This window comes from Oratosquilla oratoria, chromosome 5 (assembly GCF_046742065.1).
Source record: "Oratosquilla oratoria isolate Oo_2021 chromosome 5, ASM4674206v1, whole genome shotgun sequence".
Lineage (NCBI taxonomy): Eukaryota > Metazoa > Arthropoda > Malacostraca > Stomatopoda > Squillidae > Oratosquilla > Oratosquilla oratoria.
The window spans coordinates 22191814-22212965 of record NC_134781.1 but is presented as its reverse complement, the minus strand read 5'-3'; the positions used below and the strand labels follow the sequence as shown (position 1 = coordinate 22212965).

The window sequence follows — 21152 nt, the reverse complement described above, 5'->3', positions numbered from 1 at the left end:
ATTGATATGTATGTCAAACGACGTCATGTCTATTCATGATAACCACAGGTAGGCTATTCATGTACGAAATTTGTTGGTTACACATTTCATATTCATAATTTCTAAGACCGGCATAGAATAAAAATAAATAAATCAACAGTGCATTTAATAAGCCTGAGAAAAATACACGAATAGGCATTTTCAATGTTCAAAATACTTTTCACGGTTATAATTCTCCCTGCACCTCATAGCAACTGCGCAAATCCCGCCTACCCTCATCCTATTTACACTTTTGTACTACAAGACTGAAAACGCCTTATCATGTTTATATATAAGCAATGTAATACTAACAAAATAAGGGCTCCTGCTTATTCCGATAGCCTCCTAGCTTCACACCTCGTCTCTACCACCACCACTCTATCCTAACTCCTGATGGTGAGTCCTCAGCCCAGTGAGTGTGCGAATCAGGACAAGAAAGGACAGTGTCTGCTGTATCACGTTCTCTCTTCGTAACTACATTTGTTAAGAACATTCTTACACAAATGCATTAGGTAAATACATGCTTAGATGTATATGCACGTACATGCATGCATGCACGTTATGGACCTGTATGCATGCACACACACAAACGCACAATTATAACCACATACACCTCGTGGCGCAGTGGTTAGAGTTCCCGGCTACCACTACGGAGATCCGGGTTCGAATCCCGCCCAGGGCTGAAATAAATTCAGTGTCGCTGCGCTACGAGTCATTACTCCAAGTCTCGTGGGCGGGGAGTTGGATGTGTGTGGGCGTGTAAGGTCACAGCATTACCCAGAGATCGATCATATATGATATCTGAGCTCTTACGGGAGGGAAATAGCTGTCGATCATGAGTCCAACACGTGATCCAAGACCATGGTGAATCACATACACACACACACACAAATATATATATATACATTGCAGCAGTTCATAAAGACACGTGAAAATAATTTTTCAGAAAAACCACTGAGAGAAAAGAAACTTAGTCCGAATGTTTTCGACTATTTCAAAATATTAACAGGGAACAAAGTGACAGAGACAGCGATACATATACTAAATAGAAGGCGACATGCAAAAGGAACAAGGGCAGGTCCCACAAGGTACTCCATCACAGAAACATATAACTGTAGAAAACCACGGATGGACGAGTAGGGTCTAACAGCTGCGTGCAACGCACACACACACACACACACTATACTTGGATCTAGAAAAGGCATTTGAAAAGTTAACTCAGAATCGACTTCAGTGGAAAAGAGGCGTCTTTGAGGTTGTAGAGGTAAACGCCTTGAGTGGGTAAAAGATATCCCGAAAGCCTTGTGCAAGAGAACAGGATTGAAGGACGAGACGTTGGAATAGAGGGAAGTGGCACCTGGCACCTGGCACTTGGCACCTGGCACCTGGCACCTGGAACTTGGCACCTGGCACTTAGCACATGGCACATGTGTAATATTTCGTTATAAATTAACTTTTTCATAATCAAAGTAATATTAAGTAACAAAATATTATTGATATAACTAGAACTAAGGATTCATTTGCATACAGTAAATCTAATGTATTATGATTCACATTTGAGCATCCATAATTGTATATCATAGGTTGCTTCTTGATATTGACCGCCAATGATGATGATACAGGCTTATGCAACAACAAAAGCTATATCTGCACATACTCATATAATTACTATTTCTAAATTGTTGTTTATTTGTTATTAATTATCATTTATTTGTTTATTCATTTATTCATTTTTTCCATTTATTTATTCCTATATTAATTCATTTGTTTGTTTCCTTATTCATCTATTTATTTATTCATTGATTTATCTAGCTACTTATTTATTTATTTATTTATTTATTCATCCATATAATTATCTATTATTTTATTTAGTTATCTATTCATCTATTTCTTTACATATTTATTAATTTTCATTTGTACCGTATGCCTATTCATCTATTCATTCATTAATTTATCCATTTATTCATTCATTTGTTTAATTATTTATGTGTGTATATATCTACATTGCTAAGAATTTATTGCAATCTATTTTCCTCGCACTTTATTAAGATACCTTCATATAATTAGCATAAACTTTTTGCAGAATAATTGAAAATATGTAAAGAATCTAATGACAATATAAATCCATACATCACCTCACGTCATTCTGAAATCTGTGCATACAAATACAAACTCCTCAGTTCCCTAATGAAGAGTGTAGACAAATTAACTCACACAAAGAACATAATGACGGTATTCTTGTTCCCCACCATTGGGTTCTGAGTCTGAGAATATTGATATTTCCTTCATTTTCTTATTTTCGAAGTAACATTTGCCCAGCTGTTCTGTCAAATACTAGACAGGTTATCTTCATTTAGTTTCTTCCTTTTTCCATTGTGTTACTGTAAAACTGTTTTTGATAATAGTTATAAAATCTGATGTGTATTATCCTTCAGATATTAAGGGAAAAACGTTCTTGGTAGATTTATTTGTGTCCCGAAACTAGGGCCAATAATATCTTTAGCCCAGACCTAACTAGATCATAACTTCTTGAACTACTTGTAAGTCACGATTCTTTTCGTCTATCTTTTTCTAAAACTATTCTTACTCAGACCATGTAAGGAGGATATCTCTTTGTGTTGATTGTTCTGCACGATTTTTTAAAGATGATTTCTCCTTGTCCTTGCAGAACACGAAGGCCCTTCATCTCCTGAAGAAGGACTTGTGGTCTCACTCGAAGAGTCTGTCTCCTCCTGGATCACCAGAAGCTTCTTCGTCCTCCAGATTGCCTCGCTTCTTGCTGAGGCTGAGATTACTCGGGGGAGCAACTTGGTCGTCGAGTTTAGTGACGTTACATATACAAATATGTTGCGACTGCTGACAGCCACGATCTTCCTGTTGGCGTGGTGCTGGTCTAAGACTGAAGGTATGCTTATGCTAAAAAAGAAAAAAAGAAAAAAAAAAAAAAAAAAAACCGGGAACCTCCCTCTAAGCTGTATAGGATCGTTTGGCGACAGATGCATCATCGTAGTAAGAGTTAATTTCATTCATTTTAGTTCTCGATTTATACATAAGATTTGGTTAGTGGCAAACGATTTTATTCAAACGAGATTGGAATCTTGTACAGCCTTTGCTTACTCCGCCGTTGGGATCTTGCTGTTGCTTGCCTTTAGTTTGGAACCTCATCCTCGACCTTACCGCCTTGGGTGTGTGTGTGTGTGTGTGTGTGTGTGTGTGTGTGTGTGCATATATATATATATATATATATATATATATATACACATATGTATATACAGTATATATATATATATATATATATATATATATATATATATATATATATATATATATATAGATAGATAGATAGATAGAGAGAGAGAGAGAGAGAGAGAGACCAAGCGAAGAACAAAAGATGAATTAAAGAGAAGTGCGCGTGATACTTAAAACGAATAGGCGTGAGTCAACAGCGTGAGAGTAAGCGCGTGAGGTAGTGAACGACGTGACTAGAGAGAGGGAGGGTGGGTGGGAGTGAGTGTTAGGAGCCCAAGGAACAAGATGGGATTACTGTGGATGACTGAAGTTAATGAACAGTTTCCTCCCTGAGCTCCTGTCTGGGACCCTTGCTCGTCCAGACCTAGTATGATGCCCCGAGTATGCCCCGAGTATGCCCAGCAGGGCAGAGTATGCTCCCTGTGTTAAAAGAGTTACTGTAGGACTTGACGATGAAGTATGCCCAACAAGGCTCATTGTGCGAGGCAGTAAGAAACTTTGACGCTAAGATATGCCAATCATGCCTAAATATGCCAATGGCAAAATATGCTCAGTGTACCTACCTACAGTATATTTGCTATTTAAGTTGTTTCAGTGAATTGTAAAGTGTAATGTCGATATATTCTCGATGTCAAGGAATTTACAAGTCGTTGCATATTGTCATGTACTGTAGGGTAGAAGCGAAAGTATTAGTATTAATGTTAGTATTAGTATTAGTATTAGTATTAGTGTTAGTATTAGTATTAGTATTAGTATTAGTTTTAGTATTATTAGTATTAGTATTAGTATTAGTATTAGTATTAGTTTTAGTATTAGTATTAGTATTAGTATTAGCATTAGTATTAGTATTAGTATCAATATTAGTATTAGTATTAGTTTTAGTATTAGTATTAGTATTAGTATGAACACGACAAAGACATAAAGGTGTGCATACGAGGACTTGTTGTAAAGAAGAAACGAGGAAACATATGAGAGTTATGGAGTAAGCATTCAATCAATCAGTCATTTGCCCCAGATCTTTTACCAGAGACCCAAGGCTCACAGGGACAAAAGCCACCAAATTAGCTTATAAATCACTCAAGGAAGAACTATTGTTTTGATGTCTGGGTAAGTCTAGGATGGGGACAGTGTAGGATGAGGTGTTCAGTGGCTTCTATGTGATAATTGCATCTAGGAATGCTTGTTTCTGTGACCAGGTTTGTCCTGTGTTGGTATTGCTTTCGTGCTGGGTGGTGACCTGAAGAGAATTGTTCCCGTTTTTTTTTTTTTTTTTTTTTTTTTTTTTTTTTTTTTTTTAAGTGTTAATGTATGGAAGGTTTTGATGTAGTAAACAGTTTGATGATCGGTCTTGGATTTTTCCTTTTGTGATTTGAGTGTGAAAGTGTCTTTTATATGGTTGTACTGTGTGGTGTAGATGGTAGGTTTTTATAGAAGATTGAGTAGTATGTTCCCGGTGTTTTATTATTATTATTATTATTGTTATTATTATTATTATTATTATTATTATTATTATTATTATTATTATTATTATTATTATTATTATTATTATTATTATTATTATTATTATTATTATTATCATTATTATTATCATTATCATTTATTATTATGAATAGGATTAAGGGCCGGTGAATTGTTTACTAATCATTAACACGTAGTGATGTATGGGAGAGGTTTTGGTTTCAGTGTGTTCATGTAGTAGTGTGTTGCCGGTGGGGTTTTTTTTATTATTAATATTAATATTTATCTATTTATTTTAGATGGTTGCGAATGTGTAATGTGATTAGGTGGGTGAGCTGGGATTGGGACCTGTGTATGATATATAAGAGAGATTTTGGTTTTGGTGTGTACGGGTTTTCTTATTTAGTTTTTCGACCGTGATACCAAAAGAAAGCTTTGAGTCTACGGGTGTGTGTGTGTAGGGGAGCCTAGATGGGTGGTGTTACTAGAAAGACGTTGTCTATTATTTCTAGAGTGCGTCACAGTCAAAAGGAAGATTATGTGCACGGAGGTACATGGAATTGTGTGAAAGTTATGGGTTGTTTGGTGCTAACAAGAGGTAGCGAGAAGTTCGAACGTTGTGGTTGTTTGTTTACGTCGTCGGGTCCAGATAGCAGCATCCCTCCAAAGACGGGAGAGTCTGTTGTGAGTGTATGTCTCTTAACAGAGAATGATGGCGCGGTAATTGGGTAAGAGGACCAGATAGACTTTCTGAATTGGTGTCTATAGAGGGAGAAGAATAAGGTGAATTGGGGGGGGGGACAAGAGGTATAAAGGATATATGGGGAGTGGACGATCTTATGTATGGAGAATGAATGGGATAGATCAGGTACTTAGACGTACTAGGATCGATTGTTGTTCCTATTAGTTTGACTTCGTAAGAAAGTGGGAGTGGAGTGGGTGGATGATAAAAGATAACAGTAATAGTAACAATTATAATGAAAAATATAACAATAATTGTGATAATGGTGGTTGTTATTATTAGTATTGTGCTTGTTCTTCTTCTTCTTCTTCTTCTTCTTCTTCTTCTTCTTCTTCTTTTTCCTCAATTCCTTCTACTCCTTCTTTTTCTTTTTCTTCTTCTTCTTCTTCTTCTTCTTCTTCTTCTTCCTCTTCTTCTTCTTCTCCCTTTTCTTCTTCCTCTTCTTCTTCTTCCTTTTCTTCTTCCTCTTCTTCTTCTTCCTCTTCTTTTTTTCTTATGATAATGATTATGATAATGATTATGTGATCATGATTATATGATTATGATTATTAACATTAAACGATTTCGTTCAACTAAAGAATATAACTCAAAATGGAAAGGGTCTTGAAAAACCGGGACCCACAGAATTTGTCTTCCTCTCCCCCTCATTTGAATAAAATCATCTGGCGACACTAGGATGATGCTGGAGAGGCCAGAGGTCCCTCGAAGGCTGCGCTGCATTTGATGGATTTTATTATGGAACGTGTCAGTGTCGACATCTGGTCCGCCCTGAACGAAGTCTCTAGGGACAGAACATCCTTTGAAGTCTTGTTAGTCTTCATGTTCTCAACAATCAGACATGAAAGGGATCCACCATGGTGGGAAGTAGATGCAAACAGAGAGAGAGAGAGAGAGAGAGAGAGAGAGAGAGAGAGAGAGAGAGAGAGAGAGAGAGAGAGAGAGAGAGAGAGAGAGAGAGAGAGAGAGAGAGAGAGAGAGAGAGAGAGAGAGAGAGAGAGAGAGAGAGAGAGAGAGAGAGAGAGAGAGAGAGAGAGAGAGAGAGAGAGAGAGAGAGAGAGAGAGAGAGAGAGAGAGAATGGATGTCCTTGAGGGGACAGGGTGGGTGAGCAGGGTGATCGTATTAGATTTGTGGGTTTGAGAGCTGTTGGGTTTTTGTTTCTGTAAGTAAACTGACCGGCCATTATAAAATGTCGATTTTTTTTAACAGATTACCTAACACCATGTCAACATATTACGTCGAGATATATACATTTTTCTAGCATATAGACTACATAACATTTCCGTTATCAAGATATAGATGTATTTAAATTATATATTTGTATGAAAAAGAAAATTACTAAAAAAAAAAAAGTATAGATAGAATTTCTTAAACATATTTTTATCTAATATTTTTGTATGAAAAGGAAAATTTGTAAAAAAAAAAAAATCCCTAAGTCTTCATGAATATATATATATATATATATATATATATATATATATATATATATATATATATATATATTTTTTTTTTTTTTTTTTTTTTTTTTTTTTTTTTGTGAAAGACGATTTGATTTAGGTGAGAGGGATGGTGATCAAATAATAGATAAATTGATATATAAAGAAACAAACAAACAATAGATAAATAAGCACACGAAGAAATAGATAATGAATAAATGAATAAACTAACATACAAATAAATACATAAATAAGTAGGTAGACAAAAAAGTAGATAGACAAATGAATAGATAAATAGATATTTGAATAAAAAATAAACAAATTAATAAATAAACAAATAGATAGATACATGCATAAGTAAATGCACAAATAAATAAAAAGATAAATATATAAATGAATAGATAGATGAATAAATAAATAAATAAATAAACAAGTAAATAGATACATGCATACACATACCAAGTACTTTTTCCCCCATACAAAGGAGATAGCCAAAGTCAAAAGCTTAAATTCACTCCCACACATTTCATCCCCACATACTCCACTCCCATTCTTTTCTTGGCTCCTCTTGGATGACGGGTCATCCCAGCATCTCGCCCATTGCCCTGGGTCAGAAGCAATGCAGCAAGACACAGCACATCCACGGCAAGGCCACTTCATTTAATTGGCGACCCCTCCCCTTTCCGTGGTAGGGGAGAAAGAATACTGCCACCGAGTGTTCCCACTTATATCTTAAAAGGTGACAAAAACGGGACGGGGATTGGACTAGGCATCTTACGCGCTGTAGCCTCAAAGGGAATATTCCTAAAAAAAGAAGAAAAAAAAATCAATAAAATCCAACAGACTTATATATTTTATTTAGCAGAAAGATGACCCCTCACTCGCCCGTGAAAAATGAGCGAATCAAGACTAAGATATTGCCACTTAAATCGCTAAAATCGCCATCATTGTGTAAAGAACACGCCAATTTCGATCATTATGGCAGTGGGTATGGATTTTTTTTTTATATAAGCCAATATTTAGCAAAACCTAATCTAACCTGACCTAACTTAACCTAACCTTCCCTAACCTAACCAAAAGCCTCAGGAAATTTAGGGTATGAATACAATAGGCGACACTATCTAATTCCCTCATAGATGACCCCATTCATTATTTGACCCCAACAGCTTATAACACAACGGCAATGGAGGTTCTAACACAGAAGCTCCTGAAGGACTACGACAAAAACATCATCCCTTCTGCAGAAGGCAAAGGAATAGAGGTTGCAATAACGGTGACCATCATCAACTTTGATTTGGTAAGTAGAAGCCATCGAGGACCTGCGTCACAGCAAGAATAGAATTCTTTTCCAGTGGGTCCCTCCTCCGGTTTCGGAACCGCTGACCTAGCCTAACATAACCTAGCTTAACCTAACTTAGCTTAACCTAACCTAGCTTAACCTAATCTAACATAACCTAAAATAACCTAGCCTAACCCATCCTAACCTAACCTCATAGAACCTAACTTAATCTAACCTAACCCAACCTAAACTAGCCTAAACAAACCTAACATAATCTAACCTATCACATAATCTAACCTAAACCAACCCAACCTAACCTAACTTAACCTAACCTAACCTAGCTTAACCTAACTTAACCTAATCTAACATAACGTAAAATAACCTAGCCTAACCCATCCTAACCTAACCTAACCTCATAGAACCTAACTTAATCTAACCTAACCCAACCTAAATTAGCCTAAACAAACTTAACACAATCTAACCTATCTTAACATAATCTAACCTAAACCAACCCAACCTAACCTAAACTAACCTAACTTAACGTAACCTAGCCCGACGTAATCTAAGCGAGCCTAACCTAATCTAACCCAACCTAGCCTAACGTAACGCAATGTAACGTAACGTAACATAACGTAACTTAACCTAATCTAACCTAACCTAACCTATCCTAACCTAACCAAACCTAACCCAGTCTAACCTTACTTGACTTACTCAAAAATAATCATAGCACGTGGCATGTATAGTCACAACGTTAAAAGATACATCACTCAAAAGCCAGTGGAAAGGGACTTAAGGTAATAAATAGATAAATAAATAAAAACGGGAAAGGGACCCATCGGGAGAGAATTCTACTTTACAGTGGTGCCATCTGTCCATGGCGGTTAGTGTCCCACCTGGACTTCGTTCAACTGAACTTGCTCGGAGAATTTGTTCAATAATGTCCCTGGGCGGTTTGTTTGTATGCAGTTCTACAACATCGCTGAACTTCACACTGTTCACATATGTTCAGTTAGAATTTATTCATTCAAAGGATGAGGGCATTTTTGTTCACGTAGAACAACCTTTGGCAAAGTCATGTCAGACTTCAGTTCTTCATAGTCCGCCATCTTGTATCACGTGCTGAGCTCGTGATCGACAGACATTACTCTCCCGGATGAGAGCCCAGAAGTTATGTACTCCGAGCTACACACACCCATACCTTTGCACATTGGAGACAGTAACGGCTTGCAGTATTGGTAGAAGCTTTCGCGCCGTGAGCGGGGTACGAACTTAGTACTTTGTCGTGGCAGCCGTAACGGTAAACACGCACCATCAGGTCGTAATTATTACCGTAAACTGTCGTCTAGTTGTCTAGATCAATATATTTTGTAAGCAAACATAATGATGGCTGCTGTCTATCTTGGAAGGGTTGGCAATTCTGAGTGGGAGACGTATCAGGTAAAAAGGACATATCCCATGTTAGGCAAACAGTAGTACCAACTGTTCCCGGACGTCTCCTGAATTTCCCAAAACCTGTATTCACGATAATATTAGAAAGGTTTATGTTAAAACATATTTTCTAAATATTGCAGAACGAGAAGAATCACGAGCTGTCTCTGGATTTTTGGTTGAAAATGGTAAGTCGTTATCCTATTCATTTGTCTATCAGTTTATTCGTCCATATATTTATTTATTCATTTCCAGTATCTATGCATGTTATATTCATTTCTTTATCTGTTGACTTATTAAATTATTTATGAATTCATATTCTCACTTATTTATCTATTCATTTATTTGTTTATATATTTATTTACCATATATTTAATCATTCTTATTCCTTTGCAAGAAGTGACCAAAGTGGGACGTCTCACCAGCCAATCAGGGGTCGATGCGCTCCGGATGTTTCGCTGGCCTATCAGGGTCGCTTTTCTATGACTGTACATCCTACTGGCCAATCAGTATCACAACACATATTCTATTTTTGCTAACGCTAAACGATTTCTGTTTCCCAAAGAGGATGGCGTGACCTTGATAAATTTTGTTCTGGTTGGCATCAGGTGAATTAATCCTTGGAAAAGCAAACCTGGACAAAAGAGAAAAAAGAATGTATGTGTATATATATATATATATATATATATATATATATATATATATATATATATATATATATATATATATTTATATGTATACATATATATGTATATATATATATATATATATATATATATATATATATATATACTCGCATGTATATGTATACATACATATATATATATATATATATATATATATATATATATATATATATATATATGTATATATATATACATATATTCTAGTACGGCCAAGCGCTACATTCGGTTACAATGGCTCCACCAACGTGGTTGATATTATTGATGAGCCAGATATTGTTGACCCCTTCCTTCCCCCGTCCCTACATGTTACCTCAGTGTTATATTTACACTATCAATGATACAGTGTTGTGCGTTTTATTGTATGCTGTTGAAAATCCTGGGGCTACATAACTCTTCTATCACACACTATGCAATCAACCACTAAGAAATAATAAATGAATAAAGAGATCAATTAATAGATAAATGAAGAAATAAAAAAATGATGAGATAAACAGATAAAAATAGATAAAAACGAAGTAATTTTAACCCGCAAGGTATTATAGTTACTGGATAACTAAGAACAATCGTTACCCCCCTTTTTTCTTGGCTCGTAACAGGTCTGGAACGACCCAAGGATGGAATGGGATGTGGAAGAAAATGGCGGAATCGAAGAAACTCATATTGACGACACAAAACTATGGCGTCCCGATTTCACACTCTACTCAACGTAAGCAGACTACGGTTTTTCCTCTCCCTCCCCACCTCTCTCTCTCTCTCTCTCTCTCTCTCTCTCTCTCTCTCTCTCTCTCTCTCTCTCTCTCTCTCTCTCTCTCTCTCTCTCTCTCTCTCTCTCTCTCTCTAATTTCTAATGATAGCATATGATTAATTACGGGACCCTCGTGGTCGAGCGGGCATGGCCGCTTACGTCTGGAGATGAGAAGCTACGATAGATGATGCTTCGTGTCTCGCTATGATCTTAATACATAAATGTAAATGTAGATATGAATATAGATACAAATATAGATATAAATATAAATACAAATGTATATACAAATAAAATATAAGTGGAAATATGACTACATACAAATATAAATATAAATATATATGTAAATTTGAATATATATATGTATATATATATATATATATATATGTATATACATATATATAAATATAAATGTAAATACAAATATGAATATGGATATAATTATAAAAATAAATATAGATATAAATACAAATACATATATAAATATGAATATAGATATAAATATATACACATGAATTTAAATATAAATATAAACATAGATATAGACATGAATATAAATATGACTATAAATCTATATGTACAGTATATATAAATATAAATATACAGTAACTATATATATATATATATATATATATATATATATATATATATATATATATTGATATGATACAAATATATAGATATAAATATATGTAGATGTAGATTTGAAAATAAATATATGTCTATATAAATACATATATAAATACAGATATGAATATATGTAAACTTAAATATAGATATACATATGAATATAAATATAAATGTATATAACAATATAAATATATATATATATATGAATACAAATATACAAATCTAAATATAAGTATGAATCTAAATATAAATGTAAATATAGATACGAATATAAATGCAAATGTAAATATAAATATAAATATAGATACAAATATGTGAATATAAATATAAACATAAACATAAATGAAAATATAGACACATACTCGAAGGCTCTAAGCTTTATTTTGGTATCACGGTCGAAACACTAAATAACAGAAGACGTACGTCTGAGTACCTGACCTATCCCATTCATTCTCCATTCATAACATCGTCCACTCCCCATATGTCCTTTATACCTCTTCCCTCCCACTTCACCTTATTCTTCTCCCTCTATAGACACCAATTCAGAAAGTCTATCTGGTCCTCTTACCCAATTACCGCGCCATCATTCTCTATTAAGAGACATACACATGCTATCTGGACCCGACGACGTAAACAAACAACCACAACGTTCGAACTTCTCGCTACCTCTTGTTAGCACCAAACAACCCATAATTTTCACACAATTCCATGTACCTCCGTGCACATAATCTTCCTTTTGATTGTGACGCACTCTAGAAATAATAGACAACGTCTTTCTAGTAACACCACCTATCTAGGCACCCCTACACACACACCCGTAGACTCAAAGCTTTCTTTTGGTATCACGGTCGAAAAACTAAATGACAGAACCCGTACGCACCGAAACCAAAATCTCTCTTATATATCATACACAGGGCCCAATCCCAGCTCACCCACCTAATCACATTACACATTCGCAACCATCTAAAATAAATAGATAAATATTAATATTGATAATAATAATAAAAAAAACACCGGCAACACACTACTACATGAACACACTGAAACCAAAATCTCTCCCATACATCACTACGTGGTAATGATTAGTAAACAGGGCACCGGCCCTAAATCCTATTCACTCACCTAATCACATTACACATTCGCAACCATATAAAGAAAAATATAAATAAATAAATAAACATTAATAATATTAATAATAATAAGATAATAATAATAATAATAATAATAATAATAATAATAATAATAATAATAATGATAATAATAATAATAATAATAATAATAATAATGATAACAATAATAATAATAATGATGATAATGATAATGATAATAATGATAATAATAATAATAGTAATGATAATAATAATAATAATAATAATAATAATAATAATAATAATAATAATAATAATAATAATAATAATAATAATAATAATAATAATAATAATAATAATAATAATAATAATAATAATAATAATAATAATAATAATAATAATAATATTTGTCTTTCGTTTTTTTGTTTTTTTCTCACACACAGCTCTGATTGGAAAAATGCAAAACTGACGGGCGCCAACACCTTGACCGTGGTAGGGCACTCGGGAGAAATCATTTATGTTCCTCCTTTGTCTGTTAAGGTGAAATGTGTCATGGATGTGACGCTTTGGCCCTACGACCAGCATAAGTGCAAAATCAAGTTTGGCTCTTGGGTGTACGACGGGAATAAGATGTACCTTAAGAGTGCAGACCCACCAATTTTGGTAAGCGTGTTCCACGAGCACACACACACACACACACACACACACACACACACACACACACACACACACACACACACACACACACACACACACACACACACACACACACACACACACAAAGTCGGAAATTTGGGTAGGGTTTTCCATAAAGTTAGGGAAACGGAGCTAAATTAACTATGAGAAACTGTGCTGAAAATAATGTTCGGAGAACAAAATACTGTAATGCCAACCATGAGAATGTTGGCATTATGAACAAAGAAGGAGTTAACCTTTTAATACGATGACGACTACGAAGGCGTCAAGAGTTGCAAGTAGGTATATATATCATGTGTCAGGCATGTAACATATTGTACAGGGTTAGTATATGGATACAATATATATATATATATATATATATATATATATATATATATATATATATATATATATATATATATATTAAGGCGTCACAGATTACTCTGCGACGCATAGGGGGTTAGCGTAACGAGTGCCCTCTTTTCTGGGTTACGTAACGTAAACAACGCGGGGTTAAGGATCCACGGGGTACTCGTCGCTAACATTTATTGGCAATAGAAAACACGACTTTCTCATCTTCACACAACAGGTGCTTCCGTTGAAACCATGGCCGCACACAGTAATTGGGAGGAAGAGTAGAAGTAGAAGTAGTAGGAGTAGGAGGAGTAGGAGATGAAAAACTGTAAACAAACCAGAGCAACGCTCGTTACTAACAGCTTTTATACAGAATTACAAATAATCTGAACATGAAATACGAGCAGCTTTAAGGCTAAATTCATTATGACATACAAGAAACAATATACCAGATCTAAAACTAAATTCAGCTCAAAACTCACCGAGTAGGCCGCGAAGGGAGCGGGGTATACAACTGAAGGCGTTTCAAACCACACTGGCTGGAGGCGCGACGTAGCATCGCACCACCGCAACAGGTTCTTACACACCTTCTTAAGTCTAATTCTTAAAGTGAACCTTGTACAAATAATGAGATGCTATCTTGCAGCACAGCTTGCAGACAACTTACAACGATAGTATTCTTAAGCAGACGAAGCTTCTGCTCGCAGCATACTTAAATTAAACATTACGAAAAAACGAACTTAAAAACCTCTTCCGAGGGGAAACGAGCCTTACGACAAAAAGATATGTAAACATGGGGATACACGGACATATAAAAAAGCCCCGTTACCTCTCGTAACGGCACACTCCCTTCCTAATTTTCTAGGGGGAAAAATTACCAAAACTATTGACCTAGCAACACAAGCTCAGAAATGGGTCTTACATATTCATGGGCTTTGTTGTTTACCACAACTCTTACTTGGACCTTCCTGACTAAATCATCCTTACCAGGGAATACTTTGTTTACAATACCCAAGGGCCACTGTCCTTGGGGACACTCTTGGTTTTTTACCAACACTACATCATCCACCTTTACATTTGGAGAGGAATTGACCCACTTTCTTCTGGGTTGTAAAGAGGAAAGATACTCTTTCTTCCATCTCTTCCAGAATTCCTCAGCAAGGTGATGGACATGCTTCCATTGAGATTTGTATACTGCCTTAATATCTATCTCTTCAGGAAGAGTTACAGGAATATCAGTTTTCTGAGTGAGAAGGATGGACGGAGACAAAATGAAAGGACTACTAGGGTCCGAGGAAACAGGAACTAAAGGTCTGGAATTCACGATCTTACATACTTCTGCAAAGAAGGTTACTAACACCTCATGTGTTAATGCCTTGGGGTGATGGTTAGTCAGTATCACATTCATGATGTTGCGGACTATCCCCACCATACGCTCCCATGCTCCACCCATGTGAGAAGCATGAGGAGGGTTAAACAACCAAGTGCAACCTTGACTTGACAAGAAACTATTGACATCACCACCTTCATCGGTAATGGCAAGCAAGTTCAGTGCTTTGACAGCACCTACAAAGTTCGTGCCTCTGTCAGAACGCATCATCTTAACTGGGCCACGAATACAAATGAATCTCTTTAAGGCATTAATGAAGGAAGAAGTACTCAATTCTTCTACAGTCTCTATGTGGATAGCTCTGGAAACAAGACAGGTGAACAGAACGCCCCATCTTTTACTTTCGAGGAAGGAACTTCTAGTGCGCCGAGTTTTTATATGCCAGGGGCCAAAAAGGTCAACTCCTACATAGGAGAATGGCGGATTGGGAGTAAGTCTATCGACGGGTAAGTCTCCCATCTTCTGAACACACACCTTACCTCTTACCCTTTTACAGGTGACGCATTTGGAAATGACCTTAGAAATGGTACGTTTTCCTCCCAAAATCCAGAAACCACCTGTACGGACGGCTCCTTCTGTAATCACTCTCCCTTGGTGGTGCACTGTCTCATGGTAGTGACGGATCAACAACAAGCCTAAATGGGATTCCTTTGGAATAATAATAGGCCTTGCAAGCATACCCAGTATATCACCGCCTTGACTCAACCTGCCTCCTACACGAAGTAGGCCCTTCTGGTCTAAATAAGGAGACAGAGATGCAATGGGACTGGAAGGAGGTAAACAAACTTCACCTTGCAATTTAGTCATGGCAGACGAGAAATAATCCTTTTGGTATGTCTGAACAATGAAATCAGCTGCATCTTCTAGTTGATCGGGTGACTTATGTTTGTTGCATATATGCCAACCTGAACAACACTTGTTACCTTGTTTGAAAGAACGGGCTATATGCTTAAGGAGAGCTACCGCTCTTACAAGTCTCCTCCAACAGGAGAAATTAGAGAACCTCTGAGCTAATGACGCAATTGCAGGCTCTACATTGCTTTTGTTTGCACTAACAAGGGGTTCAGACTCAATTGTGTAGTCTGATACCTTTACTTCTTTATCTGTCTCAGGGCTTACAAGAGGAAAACTTCCACTGGTGGATACAACATCCTCAAATAAGCTTGAGGGACCTGACAACCAATCACTCTGATTTAGGTCGGTTATTTCAAGACCACGGGTAGCCAGGTCTGCTGGATTACAATCTGTAGGTACATAATGCCATTGGTTAGGTTCGGTGGACGACCTAATGTGGTCTACTCTGTTACTCACGTAGACATGAAATCTACGCCTTTCATTATGAATATAGCCCAAGACAATCATGCTGTCAGAATAGAAATGCCTTGCGTCTAAGGGTTTGTCCAAGCAATCCGAGATGGAATTGCTGAGATTAACTGCCATCACTGCAGCACACAACTCTAACCTGGGAATAGTATGACCATGGTTGGGAGCTACTTTAGCTTGTCCCCTCACAAAACACACCTGGTAGCTTTTGGTATCACTGAAAACCTTAAGATATGATACAGCTCCTACTGCTACTCTGGAAGCATCTGAAAAGGTATGAAGTTCTATCCTGTGAGCTTGAGACAAAGAAATACTAGCAAACTGACGATTGATGCTTATATCCTTGAGGTCCCTTAAGGACGTTAGCCATCTGGACCATTTGGTATGGATCTTAGCTGGTATGGGTTCATCCCAACCACACTTTAGATTGGTTATCTCTCTTAGGAGTAGTTTTTCCCACTATTATTACTGGAGCTAAGAATCCCATGGGGTCAAACAGACTATTTACAACAGACAGTATCCCTCTTTTTGTCGAAGGCTTGTCTGAATCCATGAACTTATAGACGAAAACGTCTCTTTGGATGTCCCATAAGAGGCCCAGGCTAGACTGCATAGGCATAGAGTCAGAAGTTAGGTTCAGCTCCTGAAGGTTATCAGCCAGCTCACTGGTGGCAAACCTTTCCAGCACTTCCTTACTGTTGGAAGTGATCTTGTGCAAGCGCAGGCGTCCTCCTTCTTGAAGTGCTGACTTAGAGTCTTGGATTAACTTGTAAGCAGTCTCCGCATCTGGCAGAGATGCTAACCCATCATCCACGTAGAAATTGTTCTCTATGAAATAGCGAACTTCAGGAGAGGCATCTTCTACAGACTTACGCAAGCCATAGGTGGCAATGGCGGGAGATGGCGTGTTCCCAAAAACGTGAACAGTCATTCTATACTCAATCAACCTTTCATCAGGGTCATTATTCTTGTACCAGAAGAATCTGAGATAATCTCTTTGCTCAGTCTTCACTTTGAAATTGTAGAACATCTGTTCTACATCAGCTGCCACTGCTACAGCTTCCTGACGGAAACGTAGAAGAATCCCGAGAATACTGTTTGTCATATCAGGACCTGACATCAGCATATCATTTAGGGAGAACTCTCTGGATTTGGCAGAAGAGTCGAACACAACCCTGATCTTGTCAGGTTTCTTAGGGTGGTACACCCCAAACAATGGAAGATACCAGCACTTCTGATCAGACTTCAATGGTGGTGCAACCTCAGCATGCCCACGATCTAACATCTTTTGCATGAAGGCCATCATATGCTGACGTTTTTCCGGCTTTGTGCTGAGGCTACGATGGAGAGACAGTGTGCGGTGCCACACAAAGTCTCTATTATTACTGGTGGCTACAACATTGGGACGGAAAGGCAGTGGCGCGACCCAATGACCACTTTGATCCTTGCGGAACTCTGAGTTCATAACATCCAAGAACTTCCTGTCTTCAATCGACAGGGCGGCCTTGTCATCATCTTTGGTTACCTTGAACAAATCATCCTTTACTTCAGAAACATGAATCTGGTTACCACATGGTGCGACTATAGAGGGACGTCTATCATGTACAAAGGATGTTTTGAAACTGCTAATGACAGGAGGCCTACAAGTGCCATGGAGACACACTTCCCCAATGATTGCCCAACCCAGACTGGTCTGTTGGGCTAGAGGGGCATTGACAGGTCCAATTCTCTGGTCAAAAATGTAATGAGCTGAAGGCACATCTCGACCAATGATGAGTAGAATCTCAGCTTCAGGAACCAGAGGTGGAATACATTCGGCCAGATCGGACAGATGGGGATAACCACGAGCTATGGCGGGGGTGGGTATCTCTTCTCTTACATTGGGAATGCTGTCGCATTCCACTAACTGAGGGATATGTACCTCTTGTGAGTTATGCCAAGACACGATGGTGTAATTTTTGGTGGTGCGCCCAGAAGCGCCTGTTACACCTGCACAGGTAGCTAGACGATATGAAACCCGTTTGCTCAGCTTGTCAAACAAATCGAAAAACTCAGACCTTGCTAAAGAGCAATTGCACTGATCGTCTAGGATGGCATAACACCACACTCCGAGCTCTGGCTTACTTTCAGGATAGATCTTTACCAAGAAGGTCTTGGCACAGGACTTACTCATGGAGGTGGGGTTACTGCATATCAAGGTACATTTGGAATTGACCGCAGCATCCTCCCCTCCCTGAGTCTTTACTATGGGGGTAAGAACATTTGGAAGCGGCACTTGATTGACTACAGGGGAGCGAGGTGTTTTATCTTGAGCAACCTCCCTTCCATGCTGTGTAACCGCTTGAGTCGAACTCCTCTTCGACCTGGGTTCATCGTGATGTAAGGCAGTCACATGAGTATGGGCCTTACAGAGTTTGCAGAAAGTTCTCTCTTTGCAGCTGGAAGGAGGATGGTTACCTTTGCAACATCTGTTGCACATTCCTTTATCGTTTAGGAAAACCTTCCTCTCGCTCACTGACATGGTGCGAAAAGCCCTGCAGAAATCCAAATGGTGTACGTAGGCATCATGGTAGACGCAAAAATCTCCCTTTTCTGCCTTTCTTTGCTCGGTAGGACTAGCGGCGCCAACAGACCTGTCAGCGCCCATGGTAGACTTACTGCCACTGGACAACATGGTGTCAGTCTTCTTCACACGTACTTGAGGAAACTTAGAGGGAGGTGGCTTCTCTGGTTTCACAAAACCATCGGCTCCAAGGCTTTGATAAGAGAAACATGGATCATTCTCGACCCTTGCCATCTCCTTCACAAACTCAATGAAGAAGGAGAAAGGTGGGTACGGCACACCGTGAGCAGTCTTGTAGTTCATGGCTCTGCCAGTCCACGCTCTCTGTATACAGGGTGGAAGTTTTGCGACAATGGGATTGATGCCTGACGAGGCGTCATAATATGCAAACAGTGTACTGTATACAGGGTTAGCCTTCAAGGCTTCTATCTGGTACAGAATGTCACACAGGTCGTATAACCTTAAGGTGTCTCTAGGTGAAATCCTAGAGAAGTTGGCGAGCTTCTTTTTAATTGAAGTCTCAATTATCGAAGGGGCAGCGAACCTGTCATCCAAGCGCTCCCAAATTCTACTGCACGCCAGGTTTGGATTCTTGGCATTTGAGTTTCTGGTTGTACGGGCCCATTCTTTAGACTCAGGACCTAGGTACTTAACTAACAGGTCTATTTCCTCCTTACATGAGGTGCCTAACTCTTGCACGACTTCCTTGAAACTCTCTTTCCAAACAGCATAGTCTTCCGCAGTATCATCAAACGTAGACAGCCTGCTAAGAAGTAAATCCTTCCGCAAGAAGAACTTGCTCAAATCGGCAGAATTGGAGGTTGTCCCCAATCTAGGAGATGCACTCCGAGGAGGTTTTACTACAGGTGGTGACACATAAGAAACATGGTTAGCAACAGGTTGCTGCGCAGGTTGCACAGACCTCACCTTTACCTTTTCCATACGAGGTTCAAAACTGAATGGAACATTGTTAGCAGGCTGTGAGTTAACTCTGAAATCAGAACAGGGCTTGAAAACAGGGCTTTCAGGATTCAAGCCTACCAGATCCTTCTGACTAGCGGAAACATCGACTATACCACCCTGTTGCTCCACATATAGTTGGGTGCGGGTAGCGACTGTACCTTTTAATTGGTCCCAGTCACTGCATGTTTCCCAATCATCGTCAGGTCCTAAGTGCCTAAGTTCGGCTTCGGCTTCTTCCAACTCCTTTTGCTGTGTCATAACTTTGAACTTGGCCTGCATTTCAGCCTGCTCTTTCATAAGCTGACCCTCCTGTTCGGCAAACTTAACTCTGATACGAGCGGTCTCCACCTTGGCTCGTTGCTTCCTTGCAACACTAACACTGGTGCTACTGGAACGACCTGACCTAACCGACCTTCTTGAACTGCCCTTCATGGAAGGGGGCATACGACACTCAGAGTGGTCGACGAGGGATAAAGGAACTTGACTGGACTTCGGGTCATCTTGTAAAAACGGTTCAGTGTGGTGTTCCTCTTCCGTGACTTCAACTGAGGAAGAGGAAGCATAGTTACTGATTACCTGACGAAAAGATGCCTGAAAATCCCTGTCTTCGTGCTTCACTGATTCAGCACGAGCCAGACTTTCTGGAGTACGTTCACGCATTAAGAATTCCAGGTACCTTTTTACAGTATCCTGGTACACAGCGTGGGCCTCATACAACCAAGGACCATGATTCGGTTCTTCCAATAAGGCTTGTACTCCTTCTCTACTCGCCTTTACCCTCTCTTCATGCTGATCAGACGCTCTCTGAAAAGCCTCTTGCCCTTCAGCCGTGAGGACTCTGACCCTACCAGAGACGGGTCCTTCATCTATACTGTGGTTGGAAGACATATTGCCAAGTGAGAGAAACAGTGAGAGACAAGACAGTAATATGATAAAGAAGACAAGGAAAACTCGAACTTAATCGAAAACCACGGAGTACGTTACCACACTCCTAACTATACGACTATTGAGGTAGACAACAACAGATTAAACCCTACATTTGGTTCAATCTAAAAATGCACATTAGTCGCATGCTTATATTAACATATGACAGGATTTAGGCAAGGTAGCTTGCCTTCAAAGGAAAA

At 38.3% G+C, this 21152-nt stretch overlaps 2 protein-coding genes across 2 annotated transcripts in view; one reads left to right on the top strand and one right to left on the bottom strand.

Annotated features, from left to right (window-relative positions):
- The first annotated feature begins 376 nt into the window (after positions 1 to 376).
- Positions 377 to 21152, top strand: part of LOC143025404 (neuronal acetylcholine receptor subunit alpha-2-like) — a 30722-nt gene continuing 9946 nt past the window's right edge. Inside the window, exons 1-6 of the mRNA XM_076185030.1 lie at positions 377 to 530; positions 2687 to 2923; positions 8068 to 8198; positions 9752 to 9796; positions 10891 to 11000; positions 13198 to 13417. Of these exons, the coding sequence (XP_076041145.1) occupies positions 2863 to 2923; positions 8068 to 8198; positions 9752 to 9796; positions 10891 to 11000; positions 13198 to 13417 (567 nt within the window). The 5' untranslated portion in view covers positions 377 to 530; positions 2687 to 2862. The remainder of the gene's footprint in view (positions 531 to 2686; positions 2924 to 8067; positions 8199 to 9751; positions 9797 to 10890; positions 11001 to 13197; positions 13418 to 21152) is intronic.
- LOC143025303 (uncharacterized) overlaps positions 13861 to 21152 on the bottom strand; it is an 8479-nt gene continuing 1187 nt past the window's right edge. Inside the window, exons 2-4 of the mRNA XM_076184777.1 lie at positions 18643 to 21152; positions 14269 to 16958; positions 13861 to 14112 (exon numbers count right to left, since the gene is read on the bottom strand). The exon at positions 18643 to 21152 is cut by the window's right edge and continues 673 nt beyond it. Of these exons, the coding sequence (XP_076040892.1) occupies positions 14670 to 16958; positions 18643 to 20913 (4560 nt within the window). The 5' untranslated portion in view covers positions 20914 to 21152 and the 3' untranslated portion in view covers positions 13861 to 14112; positions 14269 to 14669. The remainder of the gene's footprint in view (positions 14113 to 14268; positions 16959 to 18642) is intronic.